This window comes from Petaurus breviceps, unplaced genomic scaffold (assembly GCF_028583685.1).
Source record: "Petaurus breviceps papuanus isolate PSGF00001 unplaced genomic scaffold, PetGlider_PUasm1.0 91133, whole genome shotgun sequence".
NCBI lineage: Eukaryota > Metazoa > Chordata > Mammalia > Diprotodontia > Petauridae > Petaurus > Petaurus breviceps.
In genome coordinates this window covers 84,197,538-84,223,606 of record NW_027187419.1, presented here as the reverse complement: position 1 = coordinate 84,223,606, position 26,069 = coordinate 84,197,538, and the positions used below count along the sequence as shown (strand labels likewise).

At 35.9% G+C, this 26,069-nt stretch overlaps 1 protein-coding gene across 10 annotated transcripts in view; it reads right to left on the bottom strand.

Moving 5' to 3' along the window:
* Positions 1–2,258: 2,258 nt before the first annotated feature.
* Positions 2,259–26,069, bottom strand: part of PKP4 (plakophilin 4) — a 260,863-nt gene continuing 237,052 nt past the window's right edge. For 6 of the 10 annotated variants that reach the window (XM_069080737.1, XM_069080738.1, XM_069080747.1 and 3 more), the window contains 11 exons: positions 25,060–25,243; positions 22,144–22,261; positions 20,967–21,158; positions 20,586–20,759; positions 16,786–16,936; positions 13,271–13,466; positions 10,073–10,157; positions 9,830–9,947; positions 7,251–7,379; positions 5,282–5,355; positions 2,259–3,327 (listed from right to left, as the gene is read on the bottom strand). In XM_069080737.1, coding sequence (XP_068936838.1) covers positions 3,079–3,327; positions 5,282–5,355; positions 7,251–7,379; positions 9,830–9,947; positions 10,073–10,157; positions 13,271–13,466; positions 16,786–16,936; positions 20,586–20,759; positions 20,967–21,158; positions 22,144–22,261; positions 25,060–25,243 — 1,670 coding nt within the window. In that variant the 3' untranslated portion in view covers positions 2,259–3,078. The remainder of the gene's footprint in view (positions 3,328–5,281; positions 5,356–7,250; positions 7,380–9,829; positions 9,948–10,072; positions 10,158–13,270; positions 13,467–16,785; positions 16,937–20,585; positions 20,760–20,966; positions 21,159–22,143; positions 22,262–25,059; positions 25,244–26,069) is intronic. The other 4 variants (XM_069080741.1, XM_069080742.1, XM_069080739.1 and 1 more) reach the window with 3 other exon arrangements.

Sequence of the window (26,069 nt, the reverse complement as noted above, 5' to 3'; positions counted from 1 at the left end):
TGAAATTTCTTGGTTACTTTGGAGTACCGGTCTCATTAACATGCATGACCATTTTCTTGCTTATAAAACCTATAGTCAACTTTCAAGCACAAAAATCGGCTGAGATAGAAAGTGTTCTGCTTCAAACTCGTGCAGTCATTCCAAGAGCCTAAAATCTCCTGCTGATACTGTCATTCTCTTGCTTGGAAACCTACAGTGTTCCACTGCTAAGATAAAGATGCTTGTCTAGCATTTAAAGCTCCATCCTATCTATCCAGTGCACTTTGTTCAGAACGGAACCAGTGACTATTCCCTGATCTTGTCCAGTACCTTTCCCCCCTCGACTCATCTACATAACCTATCCATTAAGGGGCACTGACTTACTCCACAGTTCTGCCTGTTGTGACTTTTCTGTCCCTTAAAGGCCCAGCTAAGGTGGCACCTCCTTTTAAGAAATCTTATTAGATTCCCCTGGCTGAAAGTTATAGCTCCCTTGTATCATTCTGGGCTATTTTTTACCTTCATATCCTCAAGCATATAGATAGGTGCTTAATAAATGTTTTGAGTTGAATTTGCTGATTGTGAAAAAAAATTCGATTCAAGATACCTTATTCTTAGTCTATCATTGTTTCTGGAAAAACATTGTTTCCCCTGCTAATAAAACTGGGGCATCTGGAGACCTTGGTTGTTAGGACTGTGACTGACAAGGACCCTGTACAATTTGAGACAAGTGGAGTTTTTCAAGTGCTAGCCTTTCATAGTGAAGAAATTGGGCCCATGTGACAACCTGTAATAAAATCCATGAGGACAGGTCACTAAAAGCAAGGGTGATTTATATGTAACTAGGTACAGGGATAGGTGGGGATCCTTTGTTTTCTGTTCTCCCAAGTAAGGGAATTTAGCTTCCACCCAGAAACTAAAATGTTCACTTGGTGAAAATCAAAGGCTGTTTAGTGATTAAGCAGAAATCTTACACAGCAGAAATACTCATGGTTAGCTTCTGGAAGGGGCTTGCTGAACTCTAATGAGATAATACTTATAAAAAAATGGCTTAGGAAAGTAGGTTTACATTGACATTTTTCAAAAATATTTGGGAACTAGGGGCGGCCAGGTGGCTCAGCGAGTAAGAGCACCCGCTCCAGTATCGGGATGACCTGGATCAAATCCGGGCTCAGAGACTCAGCACCACACCCAGAAATAACTGGCCGTGTAACCTTGAGCAAGTTACTTAAACCCGATTGCTTTAAAAAAAAAAAAAAGAATATTTGGGAACTGGCAACTCCTTTCTAATGAAATTAATATTTTCATTCACTTCACTTCTTTGATGCAAAGTTTCAAGGGTTTACTACTTCAGGAAGGCACTTTTAGGTATGAATGACTGCCCTGCTCCCCCCCAGCCCCCCACCTCAGTCATTGGTCATGACTAAATCTCAGTGAGTTCAAGTTTTAATTTATATTTCTTAAGTGACAAGGATCAGGCAAAGAGTTCCTTTCTATTCTTAGAATTTCTTGGAAGTGTTTTCCCTTTGGGTTTCTTTATAGGCACAGTCAAAAAATATGTATACACCTGTATTGATCTGTGATCAAACAATACACTTCCATGATTTGCTTGCTTTGTTTCTGGGGCACAAATTATCCAGATAAAAATTTAGAACTTATGCTTGACTCAATTTGGTGGCAGAGCTCTCAAGGTAACAAACAGACCTACCATTGAGTTCAGGCCTGAAGGAAGGAAGAAGTGAACGGTATATGGCTTTATATTATGGGAGCCAAAGTTCTGAGTCTTTGGGGATAACCTCCCTCCTTCATGGCATTCTTATATTCAACCTTTTCTTGAAGAATTTCAACAAAGGTGCATTAGATGAAACCACTCATTATTAAAATGATCTGGAGTTTTGGGGCTTTAAGATTCATTAGCACAACAGGGTAAATTGCTAGACACTGTTCTTATACGACTATTATGCTTTGTTACAAATTAGCTAAGTAGAATCTACATAAAATGATTGAAGCCAAGTTGCTAGATCTAGCTTCTTGGGGCCGGAGTGGGGGAGAGAGAGAGAAGCGTAGTTTGCTTATGACACAAGTAGTCAAATTAAAATACAATAAAACTTCAGAATACATGAAATTCATAAAAGTTTTTCAGGAAAAAGAAAGCATTAAACTAAAAAATATCATGAGGCATAATTCTTTGATGTTGTCAACCAGACATGAAAATGTTTAACTGGATAAAATTAGGAAAAAGTGAAAATGGTTTTAATATATTTAAGCTGCTTACAACATGCAATTAGATTTCACATTTATTAAATTTGTTTCTCCGTATTACATACAGAAAATAAAAATGAGCAGGGAACACTTTTCCATGGATGAAACTTCCACATTTATTTTTCTTCCATGTGCATAGAAAATGGCAGTGAAGTGTCCTATGAAAGAGGCAGGGAATGGGAACGGCATTGCTATACTGGACTGGACTTTGTGCTTCCAAATTACACTATTCATTTTTTAAAAATGGCATTTTAAAAATTGATAATAGCTTCTTGGGTCTCCCATTTGTTTTTTAATTGTTAGTTTTTGAAATCTCTTTTAAAATGACACACTGCATTACAAATGATGGCACTTTTAACCAATGTGGCATTTCCATATTTACACCAACAAAAGAAATTTACAAGACATAATAGCATACAATCTTGACATTTAGTAATAGCAATAAAACAAGAAGGGCATCCATTTTATTTTTTTTTCTGTACAACCTATCAGAACATGACTTTATTCACATAAAAATCATCTGTAATTTGATTTGATCTACACATTCTCCCCACTCATTTTACCCATTTCTCATACCTTTCATCACGTTGCCCACACCTTCACCACACTACAGGAACTACAAATAATTAGATCTAATATCTAAGCAGAGCTATAAAGTTCGCTTCCAATGCTTTCCTCACTTTCCCGATATAATTCCTCAAAGGAAAAAAAACCACCTCTTCCCTTGTTCCTTCCATTTCACTTGCATGTTTCACCATCCAATCAATAAACATCTCTCTCCATCTCAATTGAAACAAGGTTAGGAAGAAAAGAGTTCCTCTACTGAGTTTCTTGATACTACACCCAAGAGTCTGGTGACCCTGGGTACTGTTCTGCTCTATAAGAAGGTCGTCTAGTGGAATAAAAGTCTACATAATTCGTGGTTGATTTCAGTCCATACTGTGTTGTGTAATCAGTAGAAGCTGGAAAGTGAACTCGATCATCAAAATAAGGGTCTTCATAGCTATGAGGAGACTGCAAATACAATCTGTATGCATCAAAGTTCTTTCTGTTGGAGTCATCTTGACTATAATACAGCTGTGGATGCTGTTGACAAAATGAAAAAAATAAATAAAAGTAATCTTTTGAAATGTGAAGTTAAGGAAAAACATGTGTGTTCCCTTTTTAAATGTCTAGGACAGTAATACATGGACTTAGGTTGGAAAAAAGAAACAGATCATGGAGAACCCAGTGCATTTATTACAGGACCTTAAACCTTTTTTATAAGCCCCAATCCCCCTCCAGCTTTTAATGTACAAGTGAATAAACTGATATGTCACTTGATAACATCACATAGAAATAGAATCAGGGGTTGTGAGAAGCTCAGATACCAGGTACTCTGTATCTGGATGCCTATACAATGAAAAAGAGGGTTAAGATTTTGCACATTTATTCTCAATAGCTAGGACTTTGCCAGCCAATTACATACTTTGGTACAACAAGATCATCTGGAAATAATTTTTCTAACTTTCTTCTTTGTTGTGGGGGTAGTGGCAGGAGGGAGGACATACACCTTAGACAATAAGACTTAGCTGTACAATTTCTTTCAAAGTCGATTTTCAGAATTGTACTAAGGCAATGATGTTTTTTTGATTCCCCCAATTTTAAAAGAGACAAGTTCTCTGTCTTGCCCATTTTGGTGAATAGAAGCTTCTGAAATTTGCTTTGAGTAAGAATTACAGAAGCAGAGGCAATCTTTAGTTAAGAAAGGAGTAAGATTAAGAGGTAAATATGGATAGAGAGCAAAAGGCATGACACTAACACATATTTAAAAGGTAAAGACTATACCTAGTTAGGTGTAAGGACATGATAATGACAATGCATATCATGCTACCTTCTAGCATTGTAAGCATATTTATTCTAATTTTTTCTTAAAATGGTTTAAAAAAACAAAATTAGGCTTGATGGATCGAATAATTCCATTCTCTCATCACTACATGTCAATTTCTTCTTATTTTGCAACACTTAACAAATTACAACATATGATGATATCAATACCACAATATAGAATTAAATCTCCAATATTACAGAGAAGATTATGTCTAAATTCTTCCTTTTCAGCTTGTTAATATGATTTGTATAGTCCTTTAAAAAACAACAACACCCTTCACCCCCAGACTCCCCAAAACTATGGTATGATTGGCTAAGGGCAGATGAAAAAAAACCCTTCTTTGCTGGTGAAATTTGTGAAATGAGAGAAAATGTGGAACTTTCTTATCTGGAAGTTTTAAATCACATTTTTTTTTTTTTAGGGGGGGGGACTGTTTTTATTTAAATTGTACTGGAGGGTAACAAGATGAATTAGATGATTTCTTCAGGTACTTTCAACATATTAATTCCTTAAAACTCTGGTGGGTTATAGAATAATTCTTCAATGGCTCAAGGAAAACCTCAAGTTGTTTATAAGATTATGGCTTCAGAGACAGAAGGAAAAACAACATATCATGGAAGGAGAGAGCAGAGTTGATGAATATCCTTCAATTCCTACTTTAGCAGACTAACTCAATCTTGGCTTCAGCAACTAACCCAGAGTAGCCAGGACTCAGTATGTCCTACACACCCATTAGCCAGGAAAGCTGTAGAAGAGTCCACTGCAGAGGAGGAGAGTGCTTTCACAGAAGTGAACAGTGAGGTTAGAGAAGGATGTGGCCCCTAGCTCTTGCCTACATAGAGGAGCAAGGAAAAGACTTTCAAGTTTAGATGAAAAATGGGCAAGGAAAGGCTATCACAGGATAAATGGATCTCCAGTATGTTTAAAGACTTCTCCGAATGGATTAGGAAAGCAATGAGTGGTTGCTTTTCATCATCTGTGTGGTCCTGTTAACAGCATCAATTCCCAGACTCAAGGATCTGAGAATGGTTCGGAAAAGAAATTTGTTCAAACAGGTGATATCAAGTGAAAGGGATTCTACTCGGTGGTGTTAGCTTAGTGTAAAGATTTTTATTATGTGTTGTTGATCCCTGCTATCAGCATTCTTTTAAAATGAGATTGCAAATTCACCTGTAGCCGTCTATTTTGTTCTCTTGCTGGTGAGGAATAGGAACTGATGTAAATTGGTGAAGGTTTGCTGGAGCCTGTAAGAAAATATTTTATGAAGTTAAAACTAGTGCTTCATCACTTCGATCCATTAGCCTCTGCAGTCTGACTACACTACGGCCAATGATGTTCTGAGTTTAAGCCTGGATAAGACCTGCTCTTCTCTGCAGCACTTTCAGGCTTATAAAAGTCACTATTTTGGAATCAGAGACTTAACCTGGTCTCCTTTCTCTTATGAACCATCGAGGACAAATGATTACAGCAAACATATGCCTCATGCATACTTGTGATAAAATTGCTAACAGAAGCTGCGATAATGCAGAATTTATCAGAAAGTTTTCTCCTTAACTGCTGAGCAACATTTCAGCCCCTTTGTTGAGGTGTGATTCAATCTTTGTAAACAGAGGCAGGTTCATGTGAAGGATCTCATTTGCTGGGTTCTTGGGCTGAGGCTTTGCCACTTGGGCTAGAGAAGGATATCTCAAGTTGGAAATAGAAGCAAAACTTGTCTTTCTAGGGTTTCTAAGCTAAATCATTAAGGAAAGGAAGAGAAATATAATATGCTAAGCTGAACACCTCCAAAATATCAGTTTGAGTTAATACCCCAGTTAAAAGAGAGGATTAACATGAGTTCAAAGGGGCTAATTTACAAGACATAAATATACACGTGATATTCTTCCTGCAAGTCCAAATGCCTGTTTACAGTCACAAGAAACAGGCAAATTAGGGATCTGTTCCTGGGAGGGTCCATGAGAAGAGTTCTGATACTGTAATTAGCTCTCTTTACTCTATTTTTAATGCTAATATAGATTCAAAACAAAATGAGGAAAAATAAAACATACCTGGGACAAATTAGTTTATTGATGCAAGTAAAAGAAGATACAAATAGAAAAATTAGAAGGGTTTGCAAGCTGGAAAGGCTCTTTAAAACAAAGCAAGCTGCAGCAAATCTCAAATGACAAATACAGGTTTTTAATGTGCATTTCCTTGGAAAGAGCTTTATGTTTGAAATATAGCAACTGCAATGTTATGTAGCTATTAATCGCCATAGTAACAATACACAATTAGTAAACAGTTGTGTGAAATCACAATTTAAAAGACAACAGACCGAGTGAGATTACTCCCCCAGCAGTAGTTAAGCTGCCACCAGTTTTTATTTATTTCTTTTTAATAAATAGGCTTTTTGAACATGAAGTGTCCTTTCCCCCCTCCCCTTCTGTGGCTCACTCTGCTTTATTTGGAAGCTCTAGGTTATTATAATTTACAAGACAGACAAAAGTGTAGAAAAAATGAAATTTTCATAACTATTCAAGGTCAGATTCTCAAATGAATTCTATGCAAAACTTTCTATATCAGGCATGAAAGCATTAATTTAACAGAATAGTATTTTATCTATTTAAACATATCAGTCTCATGGGAGATACATTTGACTATTTTCTGAGTCTGTTCTCTGTAAAGACACACATCCTTCTCATTCTTATTCATGAGCTTTGCCACTCTAAGATATAGCTGAAGAAAAGTTATAAAGAAAGTAGTTTTGATACATGCAGTAAAAAGAGATAAAGTGACCATAAAAGTGGGAAAAGAGTAGAAACATAAGTAACTGTACCACAGAGTAGTTATAACTCATTTCCCATCTAGATAACATGCCTCTTTTTACTTACACAAAATCTTTTTGTAGCCAATGATGGCCCTGAAATTTACTAAAGTAGTTCATTCTAAGTAAAATCATAAAAGGACCAGGAAAGTGGGGAGTAGCAGATGCAAATGGAACAGAGAATTGATTATCTCTTGGCTGCTGTTGGGGGAATATCTCAATACAAGAGTGGATGACTTTTCAAATAACTCATATTATAGCTTCCCACACGGAGCATATGTTTGGAAATACACAGCATTGCAAAGTAGTGCATCATACACCTAACTGGTATCTTACCAGCATATATGCCTTTATGTATGACATCACCTTGGCTATTGTAATACTGCATAGATGGCTGTGTCCTATCATACTCAGAGCGAGGTTCTCTAATTCCTAACAGTGCTGGTGATGAAGATGTGCTGCCAACTGAAGAGAGGGGGAAAAAAAGAGAAAGAAAGAGAGAAGGAAAGGAAGAAGATTGTTAGTGTCTCAGTAAAATCCTCCCGGGAAAAATAAAGGTCAGTGATTAGAAATAACCCAGCAGCTTGATAATAAAATCAGATCTGAAAGTTACTGTGAAATGCAGGAGAAGTCAAGCATTTAACAAGACAAGAAGCAAAATAACAACGGTCCATATGGAACTACCTTGGAGCTTGGGCAGTCTGCTAGAAGAGCTAGTACTTCATATTATCTTAAATTATAAACTTTCCTGTTATAGAATTTGATCCAAAGAAACGGACAGTTCCCAAGTGAAGCATACCAATGGCTTGAATTAGGCTTTCAAAATTAGGTAAATAACAATATATTAGCCACTCAAGAGTTATATTTGCTATTTTATTAACTCATTTCAGTTGCATATAAAAACTTAAGTCCTTGGAACATATTATTGAATTTCTGTATAAAGGAAAGATATAGCATGCCTGCTTTCTAATTATTCCAAATATACCCCTCATTATGAGATTGCATGATTAGAGTGAGAAGCACTGGGATTTTAGGATGATTTAATTTGCCCTCCATTCTAAATTCTAGGAAACCTAAAGTCTGGGCTAACTGAGGGACCCCAATTAAAATGAAAAAATCTGCTCTTTAAAAAGATTTAGAAGTCTACTATAATAAGGGTTAAAATACTTAATGACAGGAAAAAAGTACCTAACTACTCTTTTTATTCTTTCTGAAGAGTGAGAGGGAATAATTCGAATCTGAATGGGAAACTTCCACACAACACTCTTCCCCTCCATTTTAAAACACCTTGATTTTGGTATAACTATCATTAATTATTTGCTAACATGGCCAAAGGTAATCTTTGACAGTGATACCCCATAATCCTTGGCAACACTAAGTTTGCAGTGAATTGTATTTGTTTGGATATAACTTACATAAATTTGTTTTACCAGAGGAAAATGAACATAATTAGGAGCAAAACTTCAATTCACATGGAGTATTCACTGCAGATAAGCATGCCATTGGCAATGCCAAATTTCTAATCATTGACTTCGCTAAGATGGTATCAGAACAGGGAAAGTGCCTGCTAAACTATCATCAGTCCCATAAGCAAGATAAAGAAATGAAAGTAAGAACCTGTTCTAGTATTAAATTACCAAAAAGAATGATAAATATGGGAACCAAAACATATCTTATTTTGATATTATGTGCATACATTAATTGAATTATTTGCATACATGTCTTACTAGGTGCCTGTGCAAACACAAATGCTTCCTGGCATCTCACCTAACAGTTCTCTTACAGCTATTTCTAGGATCCTCATTTCCTAGAAGGCTGAGTCTTCTGGGAAAGCAAAGGTACCTTAGGCTAAACTTAGGAGCTCAGGAAGGTATAAAACAGGCAAGGGTTTCCTTAAAGGAGCTAAGCACAATTAAACGAAAAAAACCCGAGGCATGCCTAAGTCTGGACATAAATGATTTCAAAAGGTTTCTCAGGGTAGGTAGGTGGCACAGTGAATAGAGCACCGGCCCTAGAGTCAGGAGGACCTGAGTTCAAATATGGCCTCAGACACTTAACACATACTAACCGTGTGACCTTGGGCAAGTCACTTAACCCCAATTGCCCTGTCCTCTCCCCTCCAAAAAGAAAAAAAAAAGATTTCTCAATATAAAGAGAAAAAGCAGATTATGTGGTAAGAGCCACTAATCTCATACTCTTTTTTTTAGTCACAGTTGTACACATGAGAAATAACCTATTCTGTTATTCACAGTCTAAGTACAATGGATGCTAATTCAGACTAAACTGACTTAAAGTCTAAAAAGCATATGAACCCCTTCTCAGAAGAATGTTTTAAAATGTGTAAAATCAAATACACAGGATCACTAATATATTAAAATCCCTTTCTACCTAGTTAAGGTATCCTGGCTTTGGAAAAGGTGAGGAAAAATTAGATAAGAAAGAAGATTAAAATTACTCTCCCTTGCAACAGAGAAAAACAACTAGAGGGGAACATTGTTTCTTTTTTAAAGGGTAATTATTGTTCTTCCCTTCAGTTGGAGAAAATATAAAGGTCTAGCGTCTTTCTCCAGTTTGTTATATTTACATTTTTTTATGGTTAGATGGGCTAACTCCTTTAAAACCATACATGCATGGTAAAATATTTGACTTCCCATCCTCCCCCCAAAAAGACCCAAACCAAAACACCCAACCACCGCCAAATTTGTGGACCCCAGGCTGCTTTAAAGGACAAGAGGAGGAGATTTATGTAACTTCTAGAGACAAATGAAGATTATTGGAGTTAGTAAAGTCTTATGTTCAAGGACTGGGAATGGTAGGTTCTGAAGTAGGCATATATGATATTCTCTACCCAAGGAAAAAAAGTGGCAGGAGAGATGGAAACGAATATATTCTTAGGAGCCTGTTGCCCTACTGACCTGATTGAATGATAGGTGACATCTGTTGGTTGGTAGTTGAGAGGGAAGGGTGTGATTTGAATCTCTCACGCTCTAATGTTGATACAGGTGTAATAAAATGATTTTGATTCCACCCATCCTGCGGTGTTAAAAGAAAAAAAAAACCCAACCTTTCAGATTAAATCATGACATTTTGTTATAATAATTTATTAGGAATGTGTTTTCAAATGAATGCTAATTATGCCAGTTATCATTGTACTTCACCTTTTTATAAATGCTCCGTAGGTCCCGATATTGCCATAATGTATTCAATACCTGGGCTGCTGCTTTCACCACTTTCAGGGATGATCTATGTAGAAGAGAGGGTAATGAATTCAGGTCCTTCTCTGAAATTCTGAACAGAGTATCAGACTCCACATGACAGGATTCAGTTCACAAACAAGTGGACAGGAGGTCACCCTTCTAAGAATTCTAGCACACAAAGGCTGTTTGGAAAAATCATCAATGCAATTTAATGTTTGGGAATTGGTCACATTTAAATTTTGAAAGGAGGCAGAAACTCAGAAGTGAACATATAAGGTGACTAGCTTTTTATGGCAAGACTGAAGTCTGTAGAACATGGGTTAACCAATGTAGAGGAAATGTTTCCTTAGGTATCAGCCACACAACTTTTCTAGATCTTAACTTTCCCTTTGCCATGAACCTACCTCCTACATCTTGGGTGTTTAGGGAAGAGTGGTCTAGAGGCCATACGAGCTCTGAAGACAAAATGAACTTGATCATCGTTTCCTAGCATTTAATGAGTTTGTCATGGGTGCTAATGCTTCACTAGTGCTACGCTTCTAGTGATGGAAGAAAGGCACAGGAAGGACTGATATCTAGGAAAACTGACCTTTTGGGCAATAGCTATTTGAGAATTCAGAAGAAATAGCAAACTCAGCGCTTAGTCAATCTCAAGTATGCAATTTTTTTTGAGAACACATTTTAACATCCAAAATTTGACTTCAGATATAGTTACTTGATTTTGTTGGAGAATAAGAGAATTTTAGAGTTGGAAAAGACTTCAGAGGTCATCTAGTCTAATCCATGTTCTTTATTATGATATAATTAGTCACTGAAACTTCTGTTTGGAAATCTCAAATACTCACCTGCTGCTCCTGAGGCATCTCGTTTCTGTTTGGCACAGCTTTTACTTTTAGGATATTTCCCCTAATATCAAGCTTATAGTGGATGTGGCATGTTTTCCCCATTACTTCTGACTCTTTCCTTTGGAGAACCAAGCAGAACAAGTCTAATTCCTTTTCCATCTCCTACCATTTTGGCCAAATCCCTATACCTGTTCCTAGTTACAAAGTGGAGCCATAAGGTGAGAAATGAATAAGCAGTAGTTGTGCTCCTTATTTTTTATTTCAGTGTGTAGTGAAGAGACATCCTAGAAAGCTCATTCAGGTCTGGCTCATGGCAGCATTGTGAAGCAGGAAAATTTTGGAATTCCCTCACCCCATGGTTCAGAGTTGCCCAATCATCCTTATGAAAAAATGATAAAATCCCATTAAATCAAACTAAATTAGTGACTTAATTAGGATTAGTCATTTTACAATGATTTAATTTATATTTAAAAAAAAGAATCACTGAGGGAGTAATGCAAATAAATATGATAAATTACAGGTACCCCAGATAAACCATGGCAGGGGGTGGGGTACTTTTTGATGGAGGACTTTCTATCACATTATTTAGGCTACTTTTTCTGCTTCTGAGCTTGGTTTCATCACTGTAACAACTGACCTCAGTTCCCTTCTTTGACGGTAAAGTTGATGGGATAGCCACAAAGGAGTAAAATCTGCATTTAGGTGGTAGAGCCATAATAATTTTATCAATACTGGGAATGTTCTTATTTAGTGTGATGTCTAGCACGATCTAAGTGCTTTATAAATCTTAGTTGTTATTATTTTTATTGAAAATTCTACAAACAACTTCATCAAGCAAGAATTTTATAAGTTCAGGATCACAGGTAAAGGGACCACTTAGTTCCATATGAATATATGCTACTTTGCATATAGTGGAAAAATTTCTGAATCTTTAAAACTTGGACTTTAATTAAAAAAAAATAGACTAAATATTGATAATGGTAATATCTACTCAATGCTTGTCACAACTTCCTTTATCCCTTGCCCTGGCATTTTCAGGGTTTCTCGCTTGGCCAATGATGAGTATGATCTGTTCTTGTACATATCCCACTGTGTTCATGGTGGGCCCTTGGATGGGGGCTCCTCTGGATTCTTCATATTGCTAATAATTTTATAGCATTAAATAATTTTATAGAAATTATATAATAATTTCTCTTGGCTTAGTTACTCAGACTCAGTTGAACTGTAGCAACATTCTGCACTTTACTCTTGCTTTAGAATCTCAAGGGGACAGAGAAGGGGAATATGGATGGATATCCTTTTGTAATTATTGGTGTCAATTCAGACTTGTAAAGCATTCACTTTTTGATTATTTCAAATACTAAAATCTATTTGCACTCTCCACCAAAGGGGCTCCTCATTTTGTTACGTGTCTCCTAGGTTGGGGCTTGCACTAATGTTGCTGTGATGTTCTGACACAGGGTAATGTTAGGCAGAGTAGGCTTATTGAGAGTAAGTTAGTATGTTTTAGGATCTTACTTATTTCAGGGTGACAGTTATCTTGCTCTTTTGAGAGGTTCATTTATCATTATGGTATAGGAGATGCCTAGCCTTCTCAACCTGACATTTCTTTGGGGAATTCCACTGATTAAGTAGGCTAAGCTCAATGAGTAGTCTAAGGCAACTTTATAGCCTTGACCATTGCCACAGCCTTTCCAAAATACTCCTTGTGCTACTGATTTTCTAATATTCCTCTGTGCTATTTCCTCAATTGAGTTTCATCTTGGAGCAAAGAGGTACTATACAGACCAAGAAAGGGTGCTTCTAGGTGCTATATGACACTAAGAAGAACTATTTTAATTCTATATTATGCATCTGAAAGTGGAATTCTGAGGCAAAACATATCATTTCTTTATTATAGCCAGTTGCAGATCCTGGAAATACAGGCAAGTGAGCAGTGGATAAATTCTAATCTAGATTAGCCTCAATATTCTATTTTAAGTTATGCTTATTGTCCTAGGAGGTTCAAGCTATGGGTCTACAATATGCTACCATATAGCGACATGGCACTTTGGAAATGGTGGCAAGGACAAGAGAATGGCAGGTGTTATAATAAAATAAAAACAGAAAAAGGAATACATGCCAGATAACTGCTCTACCCACAAAACAGGCTGCAGCTGTGGGAAGCTGGGTAAGTTTTATCAATTTACAAGGAATGGAGAAATAAATCATTTTCAGAAAGGAGGAAATTCATTCTTTATGAAGATCCTTGCTTATAAAGTGATGAGAAGAGCAGAATCTTCACAGCAGTGGCTTCTTATGACAGAACACTTGCCTGTCCCCTCTCCCTTTGGTTATGTTCACTAGTTTCTCGATCCCTCCAGTGTCAGCCAGGGCTTTGGCATTCTCCATGTTTTTACTGGTGACCTCATGCAGAGCACAGCAGATTGCTGCCATGGTCTCATCAGACAAGATGCTTGGACCATTGCCTCCTGGCAGACGATTTACCAGGTCTCGCATAGCATATTTACCTGCCAAATTACAAAAATTAAGTTCATTTACAAAATGGACTAGCTACTGCAAGATTCTGGTGGTATATAGTATGTATCACAAGAGATAAATTTCAAAAGCAAAAAAGACAAAGGCAAATTTCATAGCTAAATGGAAAATGACAATTGTTCTAACCGGTTATTGCAATCTTCAGTATTTCCTTAATTTCAACATTAAAGAATCACTTAGGATGTATATGGCCCTATGTTAATGAAAGGATAAACAAATAAGTGAACAGACTAGGATATAACAATCGAATTTCCTTTAGCTGTACTATTTTAAATCAGAAAAAAATGAAAAGAATACAGGAAATTTGATTCTTATCTTAATTTTTAGATGTTAAAAAACTAAGACTGCCATGAGTTCTTCAGGAAGCTTTTGGAAACCTTATTCTTCAAAGATAGGTCACGTTAAGGTGCCATAAAATCCTTTACCACTGGTACTGACAGAATATAAGCACACTGAGGACAAGGACTATCTTGTTGTGATTCTTATCTCCTTAAGAGTTTAGCCCAGTTCCTGGCATGTAATTTTAATCAGGGGTATAAGAACCCATTAGTCAATAGCAATTTTAATAAAGAAAATTCAAATACAAAACAGAAAACATAATTAAAATTATGACTATATTCCCTCACAGGAAATAGCAGCAATAGCAATAAAGCTTTCTATTTTCTATTTTGGGAAGTTTGGGGTGAGTGAGTGGAACAGAAGGGTCTCTTATAAATATTCTATTCACCTGTCTGCCTTCTAACAGATCCTTTCTCAATTTTTAAACTTTTCAATTACTAGATGACAAACAGTAATAACTGCAGTATAGAAAAAGGAAATTAAGCAAAGTTTAGGTAAATATTTTCTTATTTCTTCTGAACTAGTAAATGAATGGCTATTAATGGAGTTTTTATTAAACATCTGTTTATATACCATGGTGAGCAACAGATGGGAAAGACACACAAAGAGACATTAACTGTATGTGTGTGTAATTTGATATATGTCAGAGGAAAAACTCAAAGACAACATTAATAGGAAAAGTAATGATTTTAAGTATTTTAAAACAAGCAGATAAATTCAGCTTTTTAAAAAAGTTCTTTGAGATGAATTCTGTGATGAAAAACGGAAGGCAAAATGTGGGAAATAGCAGCTCAGTTTCGCACAACATATCATAAAATGGTTCATCCACATGATGTGGTTGTAAAGGATTTACGTATATTTACAGTGATTCATGGGATCTGTTTTGTATTATCATTGTGCCTGGGTTAGAATGTCTAACTAAACTGTTAGTACTGTTGCATTCTTCCCTTCTTCATGTTTTATGCCACAGCTAATGCTGAATGAGTGGAGGGCAGGGCAGTACCTAAAAATCTAATTTTATGTTTTATAAGATGCCTAATGTACTGTTGGTTCTCAGCAAATATTTAGCAAGTAATTATTACCTGTAAGAATATTATTATGTTGTTACTTTTTGCCTGATTCAATAGCCTGTGGGCTGCCATAAACTTAACTGCACTAAGGACTCCCTCTATAATTTGCTATGGTAGGAACATGGAGCATGAAATAAAAAGGTCTGAACTGTGTGTGGAAAAAGCCTCATGTTTGTGGGTCACATCGAAGTGGGTTCATGTGTCCTTGATCAGTCTCTTGGGTAAAGAATTTCAGTACATACAGATTTGCTTTTGAATTTTTATAGATACACCTTAGAGACACAAGAAATTCCTCGTAAAGGAATCCAGAAGCTGGTCACATGATAATTCTCATACTCCAACTCAGTGCATGCTATATTCTGTAGTAGTGAGGGTATGGAGGAAGCTTTATCTCTACAGAGAAAAATTTGGCTCAACATATTGCTATGTGATACCAATAATACATTAGGAATATATTAATTTAGGCATTTTAAAAAATAGCAGCACTTTTCCTGATCAATTATCAACTAATAATTCTGAATTTTATAAATAGCTCTACTTAGAACTTGGTTACAATGGCACCATATGACCAAAGTGCACATTGGTCAAAGATATTCACAAATCTAAGGTGAATTTTAAGGGAAAAATCTTAGAAAATTTTTAAGTTAATTTTTTATTCTAGAAAGTTGTAAGGTTTGTACTTTAAAATATGGGGAGTCTCTAATGATAAATGGTCAAAGGACCACTATCTACAGCCATATGAAGAAATTTTCCAAATCACTAATACTAAGAGAAAAGCAAATTAAGGCAACTCTGCGGGTCCATGTCACACCCATTAGATGGACAAAGTTGACTAAAGGGGAAAATGAGAAAGGCTGGAGGAGCAATGGGAAAACAGGGACATTGAAGCACTGTTGGTGGAGTAGTGAATGGGTTTAGGCATTCTGGAAAGCAACTTGGAATTGTGGTCAAAAAGCCACTGAAATGTGTATACACTTTGAACCAAAGATACCATTTTTATACTTATACCCCAAAGAGATCAAAGAAAGAGGAAAAGGTCCTTTATTCAAGGAAATATTTATATAATAGCTCTTTTTTAATTAGCAAAGAACTAGAAACTAAAGGATTGCCTGTCAATTAGGGAATAGCTAAATAAATTATGGTGGCATAGTAATATAATAGAATACTATTATATTGTAAGAAATGTTCAGAGACAGTTTAAGAGAAACTCTAAAAGACTTGTGTGAATTAATATAGAGTGAAGTGAGGAAAACCAAGGAGAACAATTTATACTCTGACAATAACATTGTGGAAAAGGAACAATTTTTAAAGATTTAAGAACTCTGTGATTGCAAAGAATCAATGATGAAGACTGTTTTACCTAGATCCAGACCATGAAGTGATGGACTAACTATGCAGATTGAGACACGCATTTCTGGACATGGGGAATATGGTAATTTGTTTTGCTTGATTATGTTTATTTGTATAAAAGCTTTATTTTTCTTCTCTTATTCTACTTCCCTGTCTCCCCTCCCCCTCCCCCATGCTATGTGTGGGAGAATTTGGAAAAAATTAATGCTTGAAGAAATTTTTTTTTTTAAAAACCACATATAGGTGGTTTCATGATTAACAAACAAAATTGTAGGCTTTAAAAAAAGACATTTGGCTTCAAGCAATATGAATAGCTTTGCCTTCATATAAGGAAATGGTCATGTCTTCTCTTATCAAAGTTTACCTGAGGACCTATGCTATTCTGAAAAAAAGAATGGTTACCCAAGGTAGGACCAGGCAAAGAAAAATTAATGTGCTTAGATTTTGATAAAATCTAGTCTCAAAAGAAAAATGTGATGGTTATGTTTTCCTGTGTAGCTCAAGTGAATTCAAGAATGGGTTCACAGCATACCTATAAGCTCCTTGTTACGAACATCTAATGCCATATTCCTCAAAGCAGTTGCCACAGAAGACACAACTCTATCATTGTCCATTCTCAGCAGTTCTACAAGGATTGGAAGACCTTTTTCTTTTCGGACAGCAGCTCGAATATATGCAGCAAACTATTAAACAAAATAAATTCTTTAAGTAGCACAAACCAGAAGCTTTACTTTTTATTATGTTACAGTGGCTTAAAAGTCCCCCTATTTTTAGAAAATTAATTCTGTAATATTACTAAAGAATAAAAACTGTAGAAAAGATAGAATCACTAAAAAAAAAATTACTGCCTCCAAGTCTGGAAATTTCAAACAATGATTTCAATATTTTTGTATAGGGGTAAAAATCCCAAACCCCTAAGTAATATATTCAATGATAGACTCATAGACTATTAAAACTGGAAGGAACCTAGGCATTACTTAATTTTATTACATAAATCTAAACATGGTTAAGGAGACACATCATGATGTGCCTTAATGCTTAGGCAATGTGCCAGGGACAGAAACAGAGACAATAGCAAGTGTACACTAAAGGAGGCCATCTTTTCAGTAACTTGTATATTCTCTGTAACCATCTGGATTTCCACTGCCTAACAGAGATAATGAATGGTGAAACCTAAAGCTTGTGAGGTCACAGAAGACAACAGTTCTGGGCTAGGAGGTTGTCTTTAATAATGTGAACACTATTTCAGGTAGGCCTCAACCGTGTTTCACTTTGCTCCCTCCTCCACAGTCATTAGATTATCCAGGCTAAGATGCATAAACTTCTTTATTGCCATAACCTCCAGTTCTAGACCCAGGATCAAATCAATTCTGCTGCTGCTTTTTGGAGGGATATGTGAATATGTGGAACTCTTTTGGTTACACTTAACATCCCTGAGAGAATAAAGTGATGTTCACTTGTCACTATTCCCTTAAGTACATTATCTCTTTGTATGAATATAAGCTCCTTGAAATCAGGGACTGGTTTTTAGCACAGTGCTTGGCACATAATAAAGTGTTTAACACCTTTTCATTTACTCATATATACACATTTTGGTATGAAACGGGGAAAAAAAAAACCACGTGTATATAATGCAGTTCAATTTGGTATTATTTAGCAATTTTTAAGCCCAGAGCCTTTCATTTTATTATTAAAGCCAGACCCTCTTAAGCAATTCTATGGGCACTATGCAGACTGATTCCATTTGTGTGCCAAATGATCTGGAAGTGAACAGAAAAATAAAAACCATGTAATAGAACAGAAAGATATATTTGACTATTTGTCCACTTAAAAAAAAAAGACTTTTAAATTCTGTACAAACTAGCTAACAGATATAGTTTAATAAGATGACTGTAATGCTGGCCAGTGCACTGTTGTTAGGGTGGTTAAGCTGTGTGGAAATATGGTTCCCAGTTTTTCCTCACAATAATCTTAACCGTAACCCTTTTAATTAATTGCTTACTTCCATGAGCACTGAATCACCTTAGTTTAGTGTTAACAAATAAGAACAAAAGAGTCTATCATCTAACCCTATGGCAGAGTGAAGGAGGTGAGGGAATGGACAGATCCCTGTCTTGGGAATCAAAAGACTTGGGTGTGAATTGCGGTTCTGCTCTTTCTATGGCCTTTGTGGACTTAGGCTATCACTCAAATGGAGCTCAGTTTTATCTTCTGTAAAATGAGAGGGCTGGACCATATGATTTCTAGCTGAAGTCTATTCAAGTCCCATACTCCAATGAAAATTATGCAAATTTACCAAAGCATTAAAAATTCAATGCATGAATTAGTGATTTTTAAAAAATCAACAGAATGAAAATCTTAGCACACTGCAAAATCAATGGACTAAAAATGCTTAAAAACTGGTCTCTACGAAATATATAATGACACAACAAATACCTTCTGTTTCAAGATGAGAGAACAGAGTAGGCTTTTGAAATACTGGTTTCCTGGATCACATCAATCTCCTAGTATCCTTCAATAATCTTTGATTCAATAATATCTGTGATCATGATTATCTGATTTTTAAAAGTGGAGTACATACAATCTTTGGATTTACCACATAAAATTTAAAAATCATCAAAACATGTTTATATTTTAAATCAGTTTGCTATCTAATTTTTACTTGCTAAAAAGTTTCACAAATTAAATCATAGATACAAATCAAATTACATCAATTTTAATTATCATCAGTATTATCATCTTCAAAGGCATTCATTTAAAAATAAGTTTCCATACACTTCAAGTCAATAGAAGCTGAAGTGAAACACAGCCTGAAAAAGACTGGATTTCATTGATATTTTTATTAACAATGAAAAGCTATTAGTTATCACATTGGCTCCAACTCTTGACCATAACTGTCCACAGCTGCCAAACACAAGAGCTACTTCAACAATACAAACCATACCCAGGACCTCCTACATTTTTTCTTATAGAAGAGACTCTACATCAGTAATATCAAACTCAACAGAAAAAGGGGCCACTAAATTGAACACAAAGATGCTTGCAGGCTGCATAATGACTCATTTTTAAAATGCAATGTTATCTGTGTTTTATTGTGTTTTTATTTATTTTGTTAAATATTTCTCAATTACATTGTGAATTATCCAGGCTGCACTCTGGAGTGTTGGAGAGTATATCTACTCTGCGTCTTTATTACCTCTGCTCTATGTGAAAAGTTCTCAATTCATCTGAAGGTGGGAACAGGGAAAGAAACTCAAAATATACTTAATAATACTGACATGGATCCCTTGCAATAGCTCCATGCCTCACAAGACAGGATACACTCATTTGTACAACTCAATCACCTGGACTACTGCAATAGCCTGCTGGTTGGCCATCCTGCCTCAAGTCTCTCCCCACTCTAGTCCAACCACCACCCAGTTGTCAATGTGATCTTCCTAAAATGCAAGTCTGACCATTTCACCAGCCTCTCTCAAGTCAATAAACCCCCGTGGTGCCCTATTACCTCCAGGCATGCAACACTGTGGCTTCCAAAGCCCTTTATAAGCGCCCCTTCCTACCTTCAAGTTTTTTACACTGTAATCCCCTCAATGTATATTGCATGATCCTGTGAAAGAAGCAGGCTCTACGCTGTCTCTTGTATGTATATAACACTCCAGCTACTGACCTAAGTGTTTTCTTTGGTTGTGTCCGTGCCTGAATTTTCTCTGTCCTCTTCTCCGCCTTGTGGCTTCCTTGAAGTCTTAGCTAAGGTTCCACCTTTTACAAGCAGTCTTTTCTGTTCGCCCTTAACCCTCCACCCGTTTATGCCGGATCTACGCTGTCTTCACAAAGCTATTTGAATGTGAGCTCCTCGAGAACAGGGCTGTCTTTTGCTTTCTTTGTATCCTTTGTACTCAGCATACTGCCCGGCACATACAAGTTCAATGAATCCTAGCTGACTGACAGTCAAACACTCGATAATCTATTGTCTTCAGTGGTTTTATATATGTATTTTGTTCTCATCAAACAGGTTGTTAGTTTTCTTAAAGGCTATGTTTCCTTTCAAGAAGTACTGCTGTGCATTGGAGAGAACACTGGATTTGGAAATCAGGACCTGGGTTCAAATCCCAGTTTGTCCCTGAACTTCTCTGGGCCTCAGTTTCCTCATATGTAAAACAGGGGGGATGGATGTGGTTATTTCTGAGATTCAATGCAACCCTAAATATATGATACTCTGATCCAATTTCTTGGCACAGTGCCAGGCACATGGCAAAAACTTAGAAACATTTATCTGCTGATTTTTCTGGTTGACTGTGATCTCTTAAGGATCATTTGGAATCTATGTCATACCTTCCAGTTGCCTGCAGAGAGATTCTGGAGTGATCCTGCAGAGCCTTCTAAAGTAGCTGGGTTGGAGCTTTCTGCTAGAAGGGTCAGGTAAGGCTTTACTACTGATGGATGCCATAACATTTCGACTCCTTTAGGAGACTTAGAAAATCCAGGTATGGGGCCAACTCCATCCCACTGAAAGAGAAACAAGGTCAATATGTTAAGTAGGAGTAATTGCCTGTGTTAATATTTGCTCTATATTTTACCATGTTAATATCTGATCCGTCTCTGATATAACTATATAAACAGTACAACAACTACCACTTTCTCCTCAGAAAAACAATATTTTTTTGCTTCCCCCAAAATGATACTTTAGGAATTCATGTCAAATTGAATGCTAACTTGGTCCTCTTGTGGAGTCTTCTTTTTCTTCTTCTTCTTTTTTCCCCAACAACTTGGTTCTGAATCTTTGCTGGGAGATTCTTTTCCTAACAAGTCATCCAATTCATTTATTCCCAGCAGTCGTGCCTGAGGTACTTCTAATTCCAATCGATAGGATAGGTTCCTCAAGGTGCACACACAGTTTTCCACAGTCTGAAATTTAATATATTTTAGAGTTAGTGCCATCAAAGAAAACAAATAACTTTCACATTAAATTGACATTAACGGAAAAAGCTTTTCACATCTGAGCATGACAGAATACATGAATTATCTATACTTATATAATAATTTTAAAAAGGATGGAAAAATGATTTTATTTAGCAAAGTGACATGCTTATAGGAGAATCTAAAACAGTAATTGTGTTCTGGAAATTTTGCAAGATACACAAAAAACTGAGACCAATATATTCTAACATCTAGATGTACGCTTCTAAAAGTTTGTAAAACTCCTGAAGGGAAACAAATCAATGATAGTGGAAGTTCAGAACATTTCAGTTTCAAGGCTGTTTTGAAAGAATCAGACACTAAATGGCAAAAGGAGTCACACCCTACACTTTTTCTACCTCAGTCACCAAAGTAATTCTTCATCATGGAAGTAAAGACTACCACCCCTCCTTAGGAACAGACATTGTTTCCAGGTTCCCTCTCTGGCCTAGCCCTTTAATCTCTGAGTTCCTATCCTGTATCACCAATAAGCTAATTATTTTCCTTTCTTGTTTCTATTCCAGACATGAAGTTGCTATTATATACAGACATATTTCTGCATTCTTAATATTTTTCTTCCTTCTTTTACCTCTCCATTTTCTTCCCTTCCTTAAGCACTTCTCCTTCCACACTAGTGATACTCCCTTCTAAAGCCAGGACACTAAGAATGGACAGAGGAAAGAGGAGCAGAGGAAGACGAGAGCCCCACCATGGGGTAGATAATCAAATGCTGATTTACTTTGGGGGTAGACAGAGAAAGAAAGATGGCAGTAGCTGCTTCTACAAGGAGAGTCACTCTGCCAAATAAGTTTAGGAAAATGGTCAGACCCATGGCTAGGTGGTCACTTGGCTCTTTTTGCTTCTGCACAGCTGCATTTGTGGAAACAGGGACCCTTAATGTTCATGAAGTGATTTAACTTAATTTCTTCCATACCTTGCTGTCATAATCAGAAGTGTTCACACATGCATGGATCACATATAACAAGGAATCCACAAGGCCTTCACAAGACCTCATTTGTTTTCGTGCTTCCTCTCCTGCAGAGCTGAGATTCCTAAAATGTGGAGATGTAAAAATTTCAAAATTTACAACTTTAACTCATTCATTCACATACAGTCTGTGAGGGAGGGAGAGAATTTGGAATTCAAACTTTTAAAAAATGAATGTTAATTTTTTTTACAGGTAATTGGGAAATATTTAACAAAATAAAAATGTTTTGAAAAAGAGTTGGCTATTACCAGCTTTTTACTCGTGCAATCAATAACAGGAGCTCCAAACTTACTTTGAAGTTTTTCTTTAAATAAACTAAGTGGTTTGTAAAATTCTAGCTAGATAATGGTGGCTTTGTAATTAATTCCTGTTAAAAAAAACAAAACAAAACTAGATGGTTGTTACGTTGGACAACTTTCTAAGAAAAGCCAGGTAAGCTGCCTCATATCTACAGGGATAAGGAATGTATCTGCTGGCTCAATAACTTCAGTTTTGTTTATTTCACCGCTTCTCAGTCTAAATTAGCTCTGAAAACTATATGGTCAGCCTCAGGGCTTCTCTTAAAGGGAGTTACTTCCATTTAACATTCTATTAATCTTCCTACTGCCATACAGAGGCTGTCTCTTCTTTCTTGGAGAGAAACCCAAGTTACACATGAAAGCAATGATCAGTATTAGGGAGTAGGGTATAGCTACTTAGGAACAAAGCAGAATCACAGAATCATGGAATTTTTGAGTTGTGAGAGACTACAGAGATTCATGAATTTTATCTGCAATTTCACCTTCAGTGACAGGGATCTAGGTGTTTTTTGATTTGTTTTGGTTTTTTGACATCTCTAATTATTAAGATTTCCTTAGGCTGAGCCAAAATCTGGGGCCTTCAACCTCCCCTACTCTCTTCAATTTCAATCCACTGCCCCTGGTTCTGGCCTTTGGGACCACGCAGACAGAATAAGATTAATTCTTCTACATTGTAATCCTTCAAATATTTAAAGATTGTCATGTTGCCACAAGCCTTCACAAGTCTTCACTTTTCCCGTTAAATATTCCTTCTTCTTTCAACTAATATTTCTATGGTACTGCTGTCCTTGTTCCCTTCTTTGAATGTGCTCTAGCTTATCAATATTTTCTCCCAAGACGTGGTGCCCAGAACTCAATCTGATACTTCATATGTCGTTTGGCCTACTTAAGGTATAGGATTATTACCTTCCTGATTATGGACACTAAACTTTATTAATGTAGAATAAGGCAGGGTTAGCTTTTTTTTTTTTTGCTTCCAGATCACATTGCTGTTTCATTTACAGTGTTTGCAGTCTACTAGAATCTGTATGTCTTTTTCACAAGGACAATCTAGTTACACCGCCTGTGCAATTGATTTTTTGAACACAAGTATAGGAGTTTACATTTTTCTTTATTAAATTTCATCCCATTGGTTCTTTAGCCTATCATTCCAGCCTGTCAATATTTTTGTTTGCTATTTTAATAAATTCTTCTCAGCATAATGTCATTCACAGATCTGAAGTATGCCATGTGTTGGTAAAAATGCAGCTGGACTACAATTGAGCTACATAACTGTATAATGTAGTTGGATTGCACAGTGAGCTATACAGAGAAGCGTCCTGGTGGATAACAAAGCTTCCTAGGTGAAGAAGTATGATTCTGGGGATTTGGTAAGTCTGGCTGAGAATCAGCAAAGCTTCACAAGACTCAATTTAGAGGAAATGATGGCCATTTCCATGGTTAATCAGGAACTGACTCTATTTCAAACTAAGTAATAGAGCCATATTGTAAAGGCTTGACTAAAGGAGATCTATAATATTATCTTGCTTCTCTAATTTTCCTACTTTTTTTTCTACTCCATGTTCTCCACTGCATCCTGGCATTCACAGTGTCATTCGTTAGAGGAAAATAAAATGTTAGCCTAAGTGAGGTAGTCCTTCCTCTCTAAACTTGAATGTTTAGCTCATACCTCAAGAGGGAAAATGGCTTAAAAGACTTTCTTTCTAAATTTGTTCTTGGCTGAAGGTTGTTATTGTTAATGTTAATAGAATACCCAATTGTATACACAAGAGGAAATCTTTTATTTTTTATTATTATTAAAAACCTCTAGATATTTAATGTAACTCTGGAAAGTACTATTTAGACTGTTTTTCACATAAAACAAAGAATTTCCCTTAAATATTTGAATTTGTTAATAGAATTCAAAAGGAATTAAATTGTATATCTCTAACTTGCCCAGTTCAAACAGCTAGTAAGTGAGTTAGGATTTGAACTTTATGTCTCTCTTAACTTCCATTATGCTTTCCAATATCCCATGTTACCTTTGCATTTTATGAACTCTGGGTGTGGAAACTTCCTCCATTTATGCAAATTGGCAACTCACCTGTAACTTAAAAGTATTAAGAGAGTCACCTGGCCTTATGAGTTTAAATGAACTGCCAATGGTTACAAAGCTAGTATTTGTTAGAGGCTGGACCTGAACCCATGTGTTTCTTACTTTAAGGTCAGACCTTTATTCATTACTTCATGAAACCTCTTTTCCTATAATTATAGATTAATTAAAAGTCACATTTAATACAACAAAGAATATAAGCTATATGGAAAACTGGAATCTGGGAAGTAATTTGAGACTAAAAGTAGTAAAAAACTAGTAGATCAAAGAATAATTATTTATAGTAGCACTTCTGTGTTGCCAGTTGGCACTTGACATGAAAATAAAACCTATTAGTCTGAATTCTATAATAGAAAAGAATGGTGAATCAAAAAACCCTTATTAACATAATAAAATAAACCCAAGACACAAACAAATGATATAAAGATTTCAATAGTGAAGTGAAAGATCAACAAGGAACCAGGAATTTACCTCAGGCAACCTGTGGTGTTACGTAGAACTAGTGAAGTTTGAAACTTAGTTTTATGATCTTCATCAAAAGAAGAATTATTCCATCCAGAATGTGGAACTATCACAGTGTTGGTTAAAGTTGACAGAGCATCTCGAATGATTGTCATCTTTACAGCATCACATGAAGACAAGTTCCAGAGAACTCCTTAAAAAAAAAAAGAAAAGAATTGTATTTAAAAATCCAAACATTTTTTAGTCAATGCTCTTTGTAGCTTAAAGATTAAAACGTATAAAATAAATATTAGCAGTAATGGCCATTCTGGACCAGTCTGTCCCATGTCTACTTCATACTCTGACATTTAGTAGGTTAATTGGGTCCTCTAAAATTGTTTATTGAATATATATGAATGATTATAGTATTTTATGAGCATTCTTTTAAACTATAGTAAGAATTTACAGATTTATCATTCAAAACAATAGTGGCCTCTGCAAAATAAACTAGTCACTATGATTTCACTCTAAGGTGTGTTTAGAGTACTAAAAGCCTTCAATAGACCTCTGAGTATTGCTATTCGGATTGATCAAATACACTACTACAAGGTGAATAAAGAGAACTTAACAGAACAGTCAGTCAATCTATTAGATGCCTAGAAAAAAAGAATATTTGAGTCCTTTGCAAAAGGAAAAGTGTTTAGGAACTGTCTGGGTCATTTTAAGGAGTAGAGAAAAAAATTCTATTTCTATCAGTGAAGATGAAAGACTATTAATTAGACCAGAAAGGAAATCAGAATCCTTTCTTTTTTTGGAGAAGTGCTGTATGAAATAAATTAGGACACAGCCAAAAGAAGGTAAAAATAGCCCTTCTTCATTTTAGAAATCTTGTCTTGCAACTACCAAAGATAGATTCTCATTTATAGTTATCCCTTGACATGTGGAAGGGATATGGATTTTAAAAATCATATAAAAATCTAAATTTTATATAATAAATAGTATTTTCTATATATTATATAATGAATGAATACTCTAATTTC